At 44.3% G+C, this 17,455-nt stretch overlaps 1 protein-coding gene across 1 annotated transcript in view; it reads left to right on the forward strand.

Moving 5' to 3' along the window:
• The first annotated feature begins 824 nt into the window (after nt 1–824).
• UGCG (UDP-glucose ceramide glucosyltransferase) overlaps nt 825–17,455 on the forward strand; it is a 32,433-nt gene continuing 15,802 nt past the window's right edge. The window contains exon 1 of the mRNA XM_072860612.1: nt 825–1,065. Within this exon, the coding sequence (XP_072716713.1) occupies nt 968–1,065 (98 nt within the window). The 5' untranslated portion in view covers nt 825–967. The remainder of the gene's footprint in view (nt 1,066–17,455) is intronic.

Below are 17,455 nucleotides of genomic sequence, written 5' to 3' on the forward strand. Positions count from 1 at the left end.
ACCGCAGCGTGACTGCTGGCATCACCCCAGTCCTCTCGGCGGCTGGTCTGGCTCAGGGAGGATCAGCACCGCCACTGACTTCCAGGTGCACACCTATGCTGGAAATAGCAATCCTATCCTGCAGCATTCAAGGTCACCGAGAAAGCTTTCAGACTCAAAAACGATAAATAAAAAATAATAAAGGCTACACAGCCCTACCAGCCCATCTGTGCTCGATCAGCCCGGCAGCGACCGGCTGCCCCGAGCCCTGCTCCTGTGGATCAAGGGCTGCGGTCTCCTCAGCTGCGGCGACAAGGCCTTTGCGGGGCAGAGAGGGTTTTCAAAAGCCCCCAGCAAAGTTTGAGGACAAGGACCGAGCGCCTCTGCCGCTCCCGGACCCGCCCCCCTCCTCGCCGGCGGCCGCGACCCGCCCGCCCGCCCCTCGCCTGCCTGCCGCCGCGCCGATCGCTCCCGCCCGCCCGGTACCGCCGGCCCGGCCCGAGGGAGACAGCCCCAAGGTCACGCAGCCGGCGGCGGAGCGAGACGCCGGGCCGGGCCCAGCCCTGCGCCCCAGGTAGGGCAGGCGCGGTAACGGATTTAACCGCCCGCCCCGCCGCCACCGCCAGCCCCGTGACTCCCGCCCCGCCCCTCCGGAGCCAGCCGCCGGCGGGGGCGGGCGGGGCCTGCGCCTGTCAGAAAGGCGGGGGCGGGCGGCGGCAGGCAGGCCGGAGGCAGGCGGGGCTGCTCGGTCGGCAGTGCGCGAGTGGCTGGCGGCGCGGAGGCCGCCGGGCCGGTGGAGCAGCAGCAGCAGCAGCAGGCAGCTCGAGAGCCTGCCCGCAGCAGCCGCCGCAGCAGCCGCCGCCGCCGCAGCAGCAGCCGCCGCCGCCGCCGCCGCCGCCCCCCGCGCGCCGGCAGGCCTCCGAGCCACCCTCCCTCGCTTCGCTCCCGCTCCGCTGCCGGCTCCTGCTCGGGCCGCCGCGCCCCGGGGATGGCGGTGCTGGCCCTGGCCCTGGAGGGACTCGCCATTTTCGGGCTCATCCTCTTCGTCGTGCTCTGGCTCATGCACTTCATGTCCATCATCTACACGTAAGCGCGGGACGGGGATGGCGCCGGCGTTGTTCCCTCACCCCCCTCCGCCCCACCCACCCGCCATCGCGCCGAGAGCGGCCCCGCCGCTGAGGAGCCGGGCAGCGGGCCTCGTCCCCCGCCACCGCACCGCCTGCCCCGCGGGCTGGCGGCACCTCTTCCCCCTCTCCCCCCGGGTGTCAGGCACGGGGAGCCTCCCGCCTGCCTTCCCCTGCGTGGGGCCGGAGGGGCACACCTGCGGGCCGGCGTGTTGGCAGCGCCCGCCGCCTGTGTCCTGCGGCCCCCGGTGTGAGGCCCGGCGCGCATCCCGGGGAGCGGGTCGGCTGCTGTGAGGGCATAGCCAGTACCCTGCCATCGGTCTCCGGGTAAAACCCGTTCTCTGTAGGCTTCTGCCGGCTGCTTTTGCACCGTGATCTTTAATCCTTTGCCTTTAGCACTGCTAGGGAAGGCTTGGGTTTTGTTGTTTGCTGGTACACCTGTAAAGTGAGGCTTTTTCGCTGATGGTGGGAGGCCAACGTGCACAGCAGTTATAAAATGTGTGCCTTTTGATTGTGCAACGCATGTACAGCAGAACATCCAAAGTAGTGCAGTATCCTGGGCTGACCAAACAGGATTTTAGCCATAAGTATGCTTTTTTTTTGAGAAACAATGGCAGTACTTGTAAAAAGAAGTATATATAGTGGTCCAGACCCTTCTTGGATGATTCTAAGGAAAAATGCTTTAAGAGTTTGTGAGGAGTGTTTGCATTTCAGTGGCCAACAAAGTGGATTCCTGCTTGAGCTTGGCAGGGGAATTGTCTGTGGGTATGTGGGGAAAGGAGTAAGAACGCACCTCTCTTTCTGTAGAAGACCATGTTTTTACTCTCTTAAATAAAAGGTCACTGTTGCATCACTACAGGGATTAGAAAATACCTGAATTTCTGTTTGCTTGTGCTTATCTGTTCTCCTTTCTTGCTATTCCACGTGCATCTGATAGGTATCTATCTGTGATAAACCCTAGCCCTTGTTGAAGGCAAAGCTCCTCTTGAATTCATGGATGCTAGAGATTTGCTTCTGCTGCCCTTGGTCATGGTTGCCTTGTTCTTTTTTATGTGAAATCACTTATAAGCTCTAATCATTTTTCTGTAGTGTAGTTCAGTTGCCTTTAGGTCTTATGTTTACTCAGATAATTAACTTATTTCTTGAAAACTAGCTGTATGGGTTGTCTTGGGCACAAATGGCAGGATTTCAGTACTGGAGAGCTGCAAGGGTACCTGGTGGGGGAAGACACCATGAACTACTGTGGACACAGCTGATTCTGGACAGCTTTGAAGCTGGTGAAAACAGCCCATTGCATGCTAAGACCTCAACCTATCAGATGAGTGTGTGTACTGCTGCTCATAAATCTTTAAGAAAGAGTGGCAGCTGCAAGGGGCAGGAGACACAAATGGAGATATGGGGGAAGACATGTGAGAGGATAAACAGGAGGAAAAAGGATGAAATACACTAAGAGACATAAGAGGAGAGAACAGAGGAGAACTGAGGAAGGGGATGTTGCCAGGCAGTCCGTGCCGCAGGAGCTACACCCTCAAAGGGACTGCCTCCTGTGGAGGCTGCACACTGGAGCAGGGATACTCCTGAATGGACCATGGGCTGCAGGTAAGCCATGCCAGAGCAAGTATACATACCCGTGAAGGGACTGCGACCTGCAGGCAACCCATGCTGGGGCGGGGACACTGTGAGGGACTGCAGCCTGTGGGTGACCCACCCCTGAGGCAGACCTGTACTGGGGCAGAGACTCTGCCAAAGGGACTGCAACCTGTAGGTAAGTCACTCCAGAGCAGGTACACCTGCTGGAGCAGAGTAACAGTTAAGAAGCAACCAGCAGTGGAAGAAAATGAGTAAGAAGCAAGGCGTGGCAGAAAAACCATTATGCACTGACCCTCGCCTTCTGCGTTGCCTCGCTGAAGGGCTTGGGAGGGACTGAGTGTAAGGAGCAGTGAAAATGAGAGCAGTTCAGACAGAAAGATGGGGAGGAAAGGTCTCTGACTGAAGCTGAGCCTGGGGAAGGAGGGCAAAAGGTGCTTCCCTAAAAGTCTGGTTGGTTGTCTTTTTTTTTTTTCCTCAATACCCAAATCAGTAATTGTCTGTTAATTGGCAATAATTTAAAGTAAGTAGAATTCCCTGAGTTGAGACTGTTTTGTCTGTGACAGTAATTGGTGGGGAATGCAGGTAGCAGCTGGACCTGGTGTGGCCTGGGGCTGGGGTATTTGCAGTGGTGTGAAACTTGGAAGGAGTTGTGGTTTTTGTTATTAGGAATTTGTGTTGCAAGTGTATGTATTGTGTATGGGGAGTTAATGCAGACAATGTGTTAACAGGTGGAAGACTTGCCAGCTGCAAAGGGGATGGGTAAGAATTGAGGCAGTTTTGTCCCAACCTCTGAGACCCCTGGAGAAAAGTGTGCTTTCAGTAGGGCTCTTGGGATACCATCTCAGCAGGTCCAGAGCCAGGAGCTGACTGTCTTTGTCAGAGTAATGGGCTGGTGGTAACAGGGGTATTTAGTGTTCAGTGTGAAAAGGTGGCCCTTGGAGATGAGCAGCTGGTAGCACTGAAGTGACCAAATTGTAAGCTGTGCTGGGTTGGCACGCTGTTGTGGAGGAGCTGCCCCAGTTACAGTGATTTGGCAGATCTGTGGAAACAGGACCGCTGCTCCCCATAGTGTGACCATGCAGCTGTCCTTTGCTTGTAGTGAAATTAAAGAAATAGTGGACACCTACAGCAGGCATCCCAGGGAGATGTTCTTGCAGTGGCTGTGGTGGTGCTGGGAAACTGGAGCTGGTGGGATATAGCTGATGGCTGGAAAAAGCACTGCTCTAGAGAGTTTGGAGCCTGTGCTACTTCTAAGCACTGCCCTGTGCAAGGGAGGAGGGCTGTGGGGTTGTCTGTTGGAATGATATGTGGAAGACAGGCCTGGTCCTGCAAGCAAGATACCCCTGTGAAGGGAATTAGCAGAAGGAGGTAATCAGTTGTGTTTGCTTTGGCTGCTGGGGACAGGACCCCAGATAGATGGTGATTGTTAATGCCATGGCCTGAAAGCTCTGGTGGCTGGACACTGGTACTGGTGCCTGTCATCTCATAGAGACTGTTTTGTCCTGGACAGCAGGCAGAGCACACTGCACCCTTTCCTAGACCACTGAGGTATGAAGGAGTCTTCACTTACAGATGGAAACTCCTTTTGATGTCAGTGGGAGGATGTAGTATTAGAATAGAATTATGTGATACTTGTCATATACTGAAAACTACTTACACTGTACCTGTTACAGGAAGTGAAGAAGAAAGATTAAATTAATTAGTCTTCCTGTCTTCTCTTTATGGACAGTATTGTTGGTTTAACATTTTTAAAGTCATTGGGGTAGGGGCTGTTTGTCCTTGATCTACACTGCATCTAGCAATGCTGAACTGGTGAGTTGGAAGGGCTGATCTGTGCCACTGGAGTACTAAAATAATGTTGAAACATGTCAGCAAAGCTGTTGTGGCCTAGGCACTCCTCCTCCTGTGGTTTCCCATTGGCACTTTAGATGTTTGATTTAGCAAAATACTTCAAACATATGTGAATTAAGTATATAAATGGGATTATTCAAGAAAGTAAGCTTTTTTGTCTTGAAGTGCTGTCAGCAGTTGTGCAGGTTAAGGTCATGACAGCACTTCAGCTGTGTTGGTTTGTGCTGTAATTGCTTTAAAAGATGTAGGTTTTGGGTATCTAAGGTACTGTACAAGGTTTCAGTTGAGAAAGAATGTTCTTTCTTCCATACTGCATTTGCAAAATCTAGTTCTTGCCACCTCTTTCCCCTACTGCCCTTCCCCACTTTGAATGGTTTTGATTTATAAAGAAATATAGTAGGATGGGTTGATTTCCTATTCCTTTAAAATAAACAGGTGGGCTGAAGCAATGAAATGCAAATAGCCACACTGTTAAGTCAGAAGGCCAATCTTCATAAATTGTCTAATGTATGTCATTATGAAATGGGTCTTGGTTTGGTGCTCTCTTAGTAATACTGAGTCAGTGAAGTAAAAGCAATAAACATAGACCAAATAGCAGGTGTTTATAGCTAGTAATTAGATAAAGTGCAGTTTGCAAATATTACTCTGCATAGTAAGGCTGTGATATTTGACCTGAGTTGCTATCCTTTATACCCAATTCAGAACCTTGACTAAGACCCTTCCTTGCTTGCATATAGGCTCTTCAGTTGGAGTTGAGCTGCCAACTGATCCAGTAGGAAGAGTTCAGTGTTGGAGATTATCTGATGTACCGACTCTGAAACAATCTGAAGTTGTATAGTTGTATGGACAACTAAAATGAACTTTGAGAATGAAAATCAAATGTATAGCTATATCTGAAATGGAAGACTGTGTGTATGATGCGCTAATAAGGGAAAAATTTACAGTAGTGGCTGTGTTACTCAGGAAACTGAGGAGTAAATTTTGATATTTTAGCGGTCTATTGAAATAGTTATTTAATTCTTACTAGCTTCCATTCTAAGGACATGCAAAGAGTGGAACAGAAGTCACAAAAGTCTTATGAAATCAGGGAAAAAGTTAAAAAAACAAAACAAAAACAACAAACCCCCCCATCCCCCCCCCCCCCCAAAAAAAAAAAAAAAACAACAAACCCAAACCACAATTAAAGCTGTTTTCTTGGGGTTTATGGCACTCTAACACATCTTGTAATTCTGAATCACTGGCTAGCAAGATTTGTGGCAGTGGATTTGCTGTTCTAACTGTATTTCAAAATAGATGGTTCTAGTTTAATAATGATAGGAACTTTCTGAACATGGTGTGCCTCTTCTTAAAATAAAGCTGGCAAGCAAAGCCTCCAAAACCTAGAAAATGCCGTATTTAAGCATAATCAATCTGATCTCTGTTTCCCTGCTATGTCTTCAGACTTTAGTTTAAAAATTAAAGGTTTTATATTTTTTCCCTGAATAACTCTCTCACTTTTTGTTGTTGACGATTATTTCAACTTGAACACCAAGTAGAGGTGTGTACTGTAAATTTATTCTGGGACTGAGGAGAGGCAATAGAATGGCTTTTAAGTTAAGGAAATTGAATTCAATCTTTGACTTGCACTCAACATTGCCTCTGCCACAGATTTCCTAGGAAATGTTTGGTAAATCTCTTAAGCTGTTTATATCTTGCTGCTCTATTTGCCTGGTCCATAAAATTGGACTCATGGAGTCAGGTTCTGGTTTTGAGTCTCCATTTTTCTTGTAACAGTTGTCAGTGGCAATTCTAATTGTATCACTTAATGTAAATCGCTTTCTTTCTTGAAGGCATCCACAGACAGTTGATACTGAGGTTGTTCATTGTCTTGGTTCCCAGGTATGAGTAGGAAGGGTAGTGCATGTCACTTAATTGATAAACATATTGCTGGTTTTAGCTTTTTAAAATAATTTAATTGTCTATAAGTTACAGTAGTCAATGAAGAAATAATGAATTCTGTATTCATGTGGCATTTGGATGTAATTGGGCCCATTGTGCCTTGTCTGCTGAGTGAAACACAAGACTTTCAGAAACATATAAATGTAATAAAACACCTGAATGTAAATAAAAGTAATTAATAGCCTTAGTGTAATGCATATGCACCCAAGGAGGAAATTCAGTTTGCACAGATGCATAAAACTCAAGTTTCCTGAAGTACTTCTGCAATGTTGAAGAGCTTTGTAAACATGTCTTCCAAACCTAAAGAAAAAACCCCATACAGCTGATGTTTGACTTCTGTTTATGTGAAGTAATTTTGATCTTTTGGTTAATAAACTATTACCATATAGTAATTGTGACCTTTCATTCTTGAAAAAATAACAATTCTATTTCTCTTGGCCCTGTTCGGTTGTCTTGTCACCCTGTTTTTCTCTTTGTCCCTCTCTTGCTGCTCAGTCCATGACTTGTGTCCAGGCTTACCCTGCTCTGTTCTCTGACCTCTCTGCTTGTCTTCTGTCACCTCCTTTTGACCTTTTTGCTTGTTGGTGGGGCTATCTCTTCCTTTGGGCTATCTTGTATTTTCCACTGTCAGTGTCTGGCAATAGATTGGCTAAAGTAGCTATTAAGAGCAGTAGTAGTTATTCACTTTGCCATCATAGGGTTGCATTTTTTTGGTTTGTGGAAGTGTTTCAGAGGCAGTCTTGTCACAGATAGGAGCCAGGAGGGGATGTAGTGTAGAGCTAATTTAAAAGGTGATCTTTAGAGAGCTTGCCTGTTACCATCAAGTGTTACTAGGCATAAGTGAGCTAACATTTTGATAGACTTTGGAGGTAATGCAAATACTTGTTTCTGAGATTAGAGGTACCCTTCCCTCTTGTTGATAATCAAACTGAAATAGAAAACTAAGAAGTGTGATTGTACTGGAGCTTCTCCAGGAAGTGGCTGGAAGATGTCTAGCACGTGCAGAGTGCTGCGTCTGTTCTTGGGTTTGTCTTCATTCCTTAGTTCAATCTTTATTGAACTTGAACCACTTATGCAGAAATTTTCCATGCAGGTCACCTACCTCAGAGTAAATGGTTTTTCCAGTTATGTAGCTGATGACAAGCTTGATGTAAAATGTTGGTAACTTTAACAATAGATTGTGGTCTGTGATCTTGTATATGTGGAACAGGGAATGGAGCAAGTTCATGGTCTGTATTGCCAATCTCTTTCTGTAAATATTCTTAGAGGGTTAAAAGCAAGCAAAAAAGGACTTGGATGTTTGACCACAAACTGGGACACTGGAGAAGCATGAAAAGTTTGAAAGATATCTAAAGCTTCTGTTTGATCTTGCATAACATTTTCATCTTCCTGCTCTTTCTCTCAGTAACCCTTTCTCCAATAATCTGTGCATTGAAGATGGACCCTACTTTATGCAGAAACCTTAAGGTACTTGCTGCGAGTGTTACATCTGTACAACTTGATGGGTTGCTTTTACTCAGCAAGTGAATGACAGCATTGTAGCAGAGGCAAATCTGAAGGATAGCAATGCAAAGATATGAAGTCAAGTACAGTTACTGGGGAGGAACACAGGGAAATGACAGGGTATGGGAACACACAAGTGGCTGAGACTTTTCTCTAGCAACTTACAGGCAGAGGTGAGAGTCGGTTTTTCAGAACTGTGAAGGAAATTGGAGTGCTTCAGGCTGGAATGTCTGTGGAAGGTTCAGTTCCAATCCACTGCTCAAAGCTGGACTAAATTGCAGCAGTTTGCTCTATGCACAGTGCATAGATAGGATAATGATAGCTTGTGATAGAAGATGGAAACCGCTGAAGGGATGCTAAGTTTGAGATGCACAAAATCATCAGGTGTCAGTGCTGGGGCCAATAGTGTTTGGCATCGTCATTAATGACCTGAAGGATGGGACGTATCAGCAAGTTTGCTGGCGGTACAGAACTGGGAGGAGTGGCTGATATACCAGGTTGGTGTGCTGCCAGCCAGAGGGACCCGGACAGGCTGGAGAAATGGTCTGACAGGAACCTCATGAAGCTCAACCAAGGAAAATGCCAAGTCCTGTACCTGCAGGAATAACTCCATGCATCAGCACAGGCTGGGGGCTGACTGGCTAGAAAACAGCTTGGCAGAAGAGGACCTGGGGGTGCTGGTGGATGCCAATTTGACTACAAACAGCAGTGTGCCTGTGGCGGCAAAGAAAGCCAACAGCATCCTGGGCTGCATTGCTGGCAGGTTGAGAGAGGTGGTCCTTTCCCTCTACGCAGCGCCAGTAAGGCTATGTCTGGGGCACAGTGCACAGTTTTGGGCTCCCCAGTATGAGACACATGGATATACTGCAGCAAGTAGAGGGCTTATATGGAGTAAGCTTAGGGCTACGGAGATGACGATGGGACTGCAGCCCTGTACAAGGAGGGGCTGAGAACTGGGACTGTTCAGCCTGGAGAAGGCTTGGGGGCATCTAATAAATGTGTGTAAATACCTGATTTTTTTGGAGGGTGGAGAAGTGTGAGGAAGATGGGGCATGACTCTTTTCAGTGGTGCCCAGTGACAGGATGAGAGGCAACAAGCACAAATTCAAATGAAAGACTTTCATTTTAAACAAAAGAAGACTTTCATGGTCGAACACTGGAACAGATGCTCCAGACGGGTTGTGGAGGCTCCATCCTTGGAGACAGGAAAGGCTGACTGGATGCTCCTGAGCAACCTGCTCTAGTTAACCCCACTTTGAGCCAGAGTTGGAGTAGCTGATCTCAGAGGTGCCTTCCAAACTCTGTTCTGTGATTTTGTGAAAGATGACACCCAGGCTGCTGCCTGGACTATAACAGAGTGATCGACTGAGAAGGAGGTTGTGTGGAGGATGCAAGTTGTGTATGTTGCTTATTTAAACAAGTTGAAATTTACCTGACACTATGTAGTCACAAGACTTAAATTTAGGTAATCCTTAGGGGAAGACAGAACTGGAGAAAGCAGGAATTAATTTTTAAGTTATTTATACTAAGATTGTGGTTGAATGAGTTTCTGTATTACAAGATTAATAATTAGGGAAAACAAAACAGTGCAGAACCAGAAACCTGAGAGTGATAATAATGTGGGAGAAACCCCGTAATTTTGGAGGCAGTTAGGGAAGGCAAATTTTTTAATAGTGTGAGTCAGGAGGATAAGATACAGACTATAAACTTTGGGGTGACAGTATGGTAGTAGCAGCTCTGAACATGAATAGTTTAACAGAATGCGAAGAACCAAACCCTAGATTAAAGACTGACTAGAGTAGATTTAGAGAAGAATTGGGGCAGACTGGATGGTATGCTTGTGTTGAGAGGAGGTAAGATGGTGCAATAGATGTGACAAGTGGGCTTTAAAAACAAACCACATCTGAGTGATTTGCATGGAAGGGGAAGATAGAACACTGCAAGATTTAGAATATGTAAGATGGAAATTAAATGGGTTGGGTTACTGGAGCAAGTGGAGCTCTTGGAGGGCAAAAAAGCACCCAGCCTTTTATGTCAGCTGGAGTGGAAGAAGCTGAGCACTGGAATGAGGAAGAATATAACCTTTTTGTCAGCTTTTGTCAGAATATGAAGATTTCAAAGAAGTTTGAAGACGTTGAGGCTTTACAGGAACCATGTTTCCATAAAGGCATAACTTTTGGTTAAGGTGGGTGAGTAGAGTGGTAGATGATAAGTGACTTTAAAAATTAATTTGTGAAGTTTCTGTTAGAACTGCTCTCTGGCATGCTAAATATGTAACTAGTTTTACTGGTTTACTAGAGCACCCTTCAGTATTTGTGTCCATCACTCCCTGGGGAATTGCATAATGCCAAATAATGGTGTCAGAGTTCATTGGGATTTTTCCCTGTTATTTTATCTGAAACGAGGTTATGTGGTTTTGACACACTTAATATTGGTTCTGCATTTTACTGAAGACTATGGTTTAAAAGGAATTACTTTATTGTGAGAAATGTTTTGCTATAGATCAAAAAAGCTTTTCATTTTGCTAATCGCAAGGTGAATAGTTTTGCATTTTCTTAAGTGTTGTGGTTTAACCCCAGCCAGCAACTAAGCCCCACACAGCTGCTTGCTTGCTTTCACCCGGTGGAATGGGGGAGAGAATCACAAGAGTAAAAGTGAGAACTTGTGGGTTGAGATACAGACAGCTGAATAGGTAAAGCAAAAGCTGCACATGCAAGCAAAGCAAGGAATTAATTCACTCCTTCCCATCGGCAGGCAGGTGTTCAGCCATCTCCAGGAAAGCAGGGCTCCATCATGTGTAATGGTACTTGGGAAGACAAATGCCATCACTCCAAACATCCCCCCTTCCTTCCTCTTCCCCCAGCTTTATATGCTGAGCATGATGCCATATGGCATGGAATAGCCCTTTGGTCAGCTGGGGTCAGCTGTCCCAGCTGTGTCCCCTCCCATCTTCTTGTGCACCCCCAGCCTCCTCGCTGGTGGGGTGGGGTGAGGAGCAGAAAAGGCCTTGGCTCTGTGTAAGCACTGCTCAGCTGTTACTAAAACATCCCTGCATTATCAACACTGTTTCCAGCACAAATGCAAAACATAGCCCCATCCTAGCTACTATGAAGAAAATTAACTCTGTCCCAGCCAAAACCAGCACATAGATATGTTGCTTTTAATAATAGTAGATGAGAATGTAGGCTAGACTATACCTTCTCATAATTTGCCTGGGCAAATTCATACCTTGAGTCAGATTATTGAAGTTGTAGCATGCCTAAAGGAAGTCTTACACTGTGCGTTGGACAAGTAAGGTAAAAATATGTTTACAAGTGTAGACAAAGACAGAAAGCCAAAGTGAAGCATTGTACTAAGTGAAAGATTAGGACTATCTTGGCACTGCTAATTGTAACTTTTTGCTTTGGACTTGTTGTATTTCTTAAAGCAATTTTTGAATACTTGATAGGTGCTTCCAGTGGACCAATCTTTTTTTCATTAAAACAATGGGGTAACTAATATCTTCATTGCCAATTTATGCTGGTAGTTCGTTTAGTCTGGTTTAGACCACTTGAATTATTGGCCCCCTCTTTAGAAACACCTCTTTGTAGACCAAAGACTGTTTTGTTTTGTTTTTTTCCCTTGGTAGGGCTCATCTCAGCTTTGTCAGCAGTACAGTCCATGAGGAAGAATCTGTAAATGAAGTTAAACATTCATTTTTGTCGTTTGCAAGTGTCCTATTTTTATCAAGTGCTTGTCTTGAGGTCTTGGTTCAATATGCCTGTATAGTAATGACTTCCCAGGTGACTGTTGCTTTGGTTTGATAATGGGTAGTGTACTACACTTCATTGTGAAGCAGAAAAAATATTTATCTAGTCATATGCACACCTTGTTACACATAGAATAATCAAGCTGCTGAAAATTAGATTTTGATCAATGGACTGAGCTGTTATTGAGGAGATATCTTAAGCACTTTCTACTGAAATACTTTTTTAGCTTAAATCAACATGCGTTTTTCTTGCAAGCCTTGCTAAAGTAAGATTCTGTGTTAAAAAGAGGTAGAAGACTTTCATACTCATGTCCTTCATGAGAACCTATGTTTTGAACTGTTGAATGTTAAAAATAGCAACTAGAAAGCGAGAAATTCTTCCTGCCTTCATGCTCACAGATCTCTATGGTGGGCTAGGGGGGAGTAGACAGGATTTTCAGGCTTCAGGCACCTGGGGGTGTTTCTGCTGCTTTTTCCCCTGCCTGCTATACTGACTGTGCAGTATGAGGCCGTGCAGGGATGTACCTGTTAACCTTTTGAAATACTAATCAGATGTTTCAAAATTAAAATACTCCACACTTTCTTTTAAGCATTTTTAAGGGAGGTGATATATATGTTTCATAACAGCATTTCCAAGCAGATTGTTTTATGCAGATTGTGTAGTGGTGAGGGAGGTAAATTTTTTTTGAGGGTCTGTGAACCAAGTGTTGTGTTGTGGGTTTTTTGTTTTTACATAGAGAAGACAGGTGAAATTTACCAAGTTAGTTTTTCTGGTTGTATCTGTTGGAAACATAAAACAAATACTCTTCTGAAATGCTGTCAAATATGGTGTTGAGTGTAGAAGTGTTACTTTAACTTAACATTTTTCTTTGGAAGGTTTTTTATAATTGCTTTCTTCAGTTTCTGATGTTCCTTATAGGAGACTTATTCACGCTCTCCAAGGCATTTGCAGCACAAGGGCAGTGACACTGTCCTGCTGACAATTGTGTAGTCCAGACAAGGTTTACAGCTTTTTTTATTACTGTAACTGGGGGTAATAGGGCCTGGGACTGTGTGTTCAAACTTGTGTGAATTGCTGTTTGAGTAAGGCTTCTGCTTCAGTGGTATGCTGTTTTGTACTCTCGAAACACTTGCAGCTGAGTTAATTAAATAAAAAATGGCCTGTCGTCCACTGAAAATAAAGAAAAAATATTGGCATGGTATCTGCTTTATGATTTGTTAATGTAGTTTCTGTTTAGTCATTAACACAATTCTGTTATTGGCAGTTGACTGCTTTGGAAGCTTTCATGGAGAAGAAACTGGAAAATCTTGATGGGTGCTAGGGATCTTTGGCAGTAAGGAGCAACCTAGGGTCTGTAGGAAGCACACTATCTAATGTTTAGCAAATGATGTCATTTAAACTTGTGCCTTATGAAATTAATAGGGCTGAGCTATTTTAATTCTATAGATTTGCAAAATAAAAGTCAGAAAAACAGATTGAATAGTCTTCACAGTACAAATGTTCTAAAGCTTTGTGTTTTAAAAGACCCCATACTTAACACTGAGGAGTTTATCCTGTACTAAAAGCTCTCTGCTGTGATTGCTTTATCTGGCCCAGAGTTACTGCCATCCACTGGAGATGCTTTCATAAATAAAACACAAATCATGCTGGATGTAGTTCTCTGAAGTTGTGTAACATTTATTGCAAGGAGTCTGTATCAAAAAGCATTTCTATTTCTATGTCTCAGTGGCTCTTGATTTGATGCTCAAAGGGATAATCCAAATCCCCTCCTACCCCTACACCTTTCTAAACATTTCTGCCATTCTAATCTGCCTTTAGTGAGCATGTGGCTATGTGGTGACTCAGATAAGCAAGCTAGTTCTTTCTGTGGGATAGTGCTCTGTTTGATCAGCAGGCTGATCCAATTTATCTTGTGGTGCTGACTGCTTTATAGCCACCAGTAGGCTGAGGGTGTGGGAAAGCAGAAACAGGGAAAGAATTGCTATTTTGATGGCAGCCTGCAGATAGACTACAAGGAAAGCTGTGTGTTCATTTTAATGCTTAGTATGATCCAGTAATGGCTGTGTTGTAGACAACTTACTGTGTTTTTTGTCAACCATGTTTCATTTCAGCTTGCTGAACTGTAAACTAGGATTCAGACAGTAAAAGGGTTCCCATTACTTCAGGTTTAACTACAATCTATTGTATGGGAGCCTGTTTGTTTCTCTTCTGTCGTGCAGGTGTGGGGGCAGAGAGGGAAGTAGGAGAGGGATTTCTAGATTAAAAAGCAGTGTTTACTGGTTTTCAGTTGAGGTCTGTAGTGTTTACTCTTTTTTCTTCCTGAAAGATAAGGTTTTTTCCTACTTGAAACTCCAAAACATGTTTGAAAAGTCTAAACTCCTTCCTCTTCCTCCTGCCTTTTAAAAAAAGCCTGTATCACATTATGGATTGCATCTACTGAATGTGACTTTTGTGATAACATTTAGAAGATGTGTCTTAAAGAATTTCAGCTGTGTATGAAGATTTCAAGTTCAAAATGTCAAATAGCACTAGATAGGATTTCTAGTGTTCCTCATTGTATGGTTTTATTTGTCTTTATTACTAGCCACTGATCGAACTACTACTTCCCAAAATTGGAAGAGCGAATTGTTTGGTTTTTGAGAACATTTGCCTTCTGAAAAATTAGTCTTCACAATCTAGGTTCTTTCTCACTGAATTCCATCTCAAGGCCTTTAATTCAACTTTTTTTTTTTGGTGGAAGAGCTTTGACTTGCTATTTTGGAGCTTGTTTTAAGGTGGTTTTTTTTCTTTTTAAATCATTCCCCTTCCTCTCCACTACCCATTGTGACTTCAGTGCATTACATTCTAAGGTCCTTTTCTGTTTTTTGTCTGTGGGGTATGTGTAGTACAGGAGAAAGTATGCATTGAAAGTGAATGAAATGTTTGGTCTGCCTTCTACCCTCAGCTGGCATCTGATGAAGCACTAACCAATTGCAGCATGCTTTTCAACATAAACTTCTAGTATGCAAACAGTAGGATTACATTTTTTGTTTTCAGTTTTTTTGCAGGCGTGCACATACCTATGACTGTTTCTCTGCTGGCAGACAGCCACAAGAAGTCTGTACTACAAAGTGGGCACCTGAATCTTACCCACTATTTCCTTCTTTCAGACTTGTCTACTTGCTTCTATCTCTGAGCATTTTATCAAGGCCAAGTGATATGTTGATTGTTTTTAATTGCAATTGCTGTCATACTAAAAGTGACATTAGGGTTTCCTCTTAAGTCCTTTCCACTTGTCCTCCAGCTGTGCATTTCTGCTCCTCCCTGTTGTTGGATCTGACACTTGTGTAACTGTTAGGTCAGTGGGTAGGTGGATTGACTACTTGCCATGTGTCCATATGGCTGTTGAATCAGATGTAAGCAAGGGGCAAGAGTGGAGGATGGGGAAGACTGCCTACCTGAACACGCTGGTGGGATGGGTTGACCCCAGTCAGCAGCCGAGCAAAGGTGTCCTGAACTGGCACCAGCACATGTCTGTGGGGCTCTCTTTAGCCAAGAGAGGTAGAAGGGTGGCATGCCTTGAGTATTATGTCAAGAGTCACTTGTGAACACTGTCAGTATTTGCTGCCAGTAATCTGGTTAGCTGTTTCTGGTGGACAAATAAGGGCAGGGAGCAAGCTCTAAGGGTGTGAATGCTGTAAAGGAAAACCGTGATGCAGAGTTGGTTGTGGAAGAGTTTTCAGCGGACTGACCCTAATCCTTGTGTATGTTTCTAGAGGAAGGTGGTGTGCCCCTTGATGCTTCCTCTGTGCTGACACTGGTTCTCCTCTGACTCCATGGTAAGTGGGCTTATGCTGCTCATCCATGGGCAGCTCAGCTCTTCTGGAAGCCCACTGAAGCCTGAGGAGGAAGGAGTTCTCCAAGATCATTCCTCCTCCCATGATCTTGGCAGCACATTCACAGCCACCTTCTTGAACATGCTCTGGAGGTTCTTGCAGCCTTCCCTAAGGTGCCCTAACTCTAATTTGGCAGAAGACAACCTGAATTGGAAGGAAAAAAGCCAGACCTAACTTTCTGTTAAGTGAGGGAGTTGAAGCAGGATTGTACGGGTATGGGTACTGGCATGATGTCTTGTTTGGCTGGTGTGTATGGCAGCACAGAAGAGAAGGAATGCTGGGTGATCTCTGCTGCTAGTGAAGCTGCATGATCATCTCGCCGCATCCTTTCAAACTGTATACTTGCTAAGTTAAACTGACAAAATGTTGACATTACAAATGGGGTAATAGTTCTGCGGTGGTTTAAGTATCTCAGCTAGGTCACTGTGGGATCAGACAAGTATCAGCACCGCTGGGAAGCACAGCACATCCCAGAAAGAGGGGAAAGGAGGAAAGGAGTGCCTCTGAGCAGTAGCCTATAGTTAAACTGGTTCAGCTATGTTATAAGACTCCACTCTAGGGGGAAAAATGTTGAAAACAAGATCAAGGTGTTTAGTTCTTGCTTTAAGAATAATTCTCTCCATCTGCTAGGAAACCTGCGACCATGGGTGCTGATGTTTTTTGTTTGATCTGTTTTGCAATTTTCAAATCTGTCTGAAGTCTAGGACGTCCCTAAAAAGGGGTAATAGTGTAGTAGGCCTCTTAATACACAGTAGTATGCCTTTGTGCTTAAATCTGGGTAGAGCAGTATGAGAAATAAGTACTTGATAATAGTGTGTTATTCAGGTTTAGTTGTGTCATTGCAGAGTCCTCTTGTGCTTCTCTCTGCCTCCATGCCCAAGTGTCTTGTTTTGCTTCCTGGTCGGGTGGACCAGAGCTATGGTAAAGGCTGCTTGGGCAGACCCCTTCCCTCCCGCCTTCACAGACAGGCAGAAACTTGCACTGTAGCTCCCAACCCAAAGGCTGTCTCGAATTCATGACTCTGGCATATGTAAATAAAATCTTATTCTGTCTATGAATATATAATTATGCATATATTTTTTATATAGAAGTACAATCTCTATATAAAAAGTGTTCTTGGTTACTTAATTGCAAAATGGTCAGATGACTGTATAAAAAGTTACTGCTGTGAGATATTGAAACTTATTTGGTAGTTATCTATGCCTTCTTATGTGGAATTATCTTTATACCATTACATTTAATGTGGTAGGATTTTAAATGGCTAATATTATTGTTTGTGAAGCAAGGGTGATGTTAACCTTTTTATGAATTTAGGGGTTGTCTGTAATACTTTTTGAACTCCTCCAATCTTTCTTTCAGTTGTATTTAATGCACTAACCAGCATGGTGTATCCGTAGCAAATTTAATTTTTAATTCTGTGCATAAAGGTACCTACTTTTGGAAATGTTTTAACACAAGGCATGTATAAAAAATGAGGAAGATATGGGAAGCTCCTCCTTTTTACCTTTCTGTTGCCAAAAGAAGCAGGATAATCTTACGTTTTATTTCTCCTGTTCAAGCTGAGGTCTCCTGTCTGTTACTCCATAGCAGACCAACACTCCACAAACACCTGTGTGAAATGGTTCAGCTCAGTAACATGAAGACGAACTGGGGAAGGGGGGAGTGTGTATTCAGAAGTAGAAGCAGGAAAACAGCCCCTTTCAGAAGTAATGATCTGCTAGCCTATCTTGATTGCCTGCGGAACCATAGCCTCCAAGGGATGTTGTCGGTGCTTCCTGCATCTTGTTAGTGCTGTCTTGCAATATTTAAGTATCTGTTACAAATTTCTGACCAAGAATTACTTGCC

The sequence above is a fragment of the Ciconia boyciana genome, chromosome 4 (genome assembly GCF_034638445.1).
Source record: "Ciconia boyciana chromosome 4, ASM3463844v1, whole genome shotgun sequence".
In the NCBI taxonomy this organism is placed as follows: domain Eukaryota; kingdom Metazoa; phylum Chordata; class Aves; order Ciconiiformes; family Ciconiidae; genus Ciconia; species Ciconia boyciana.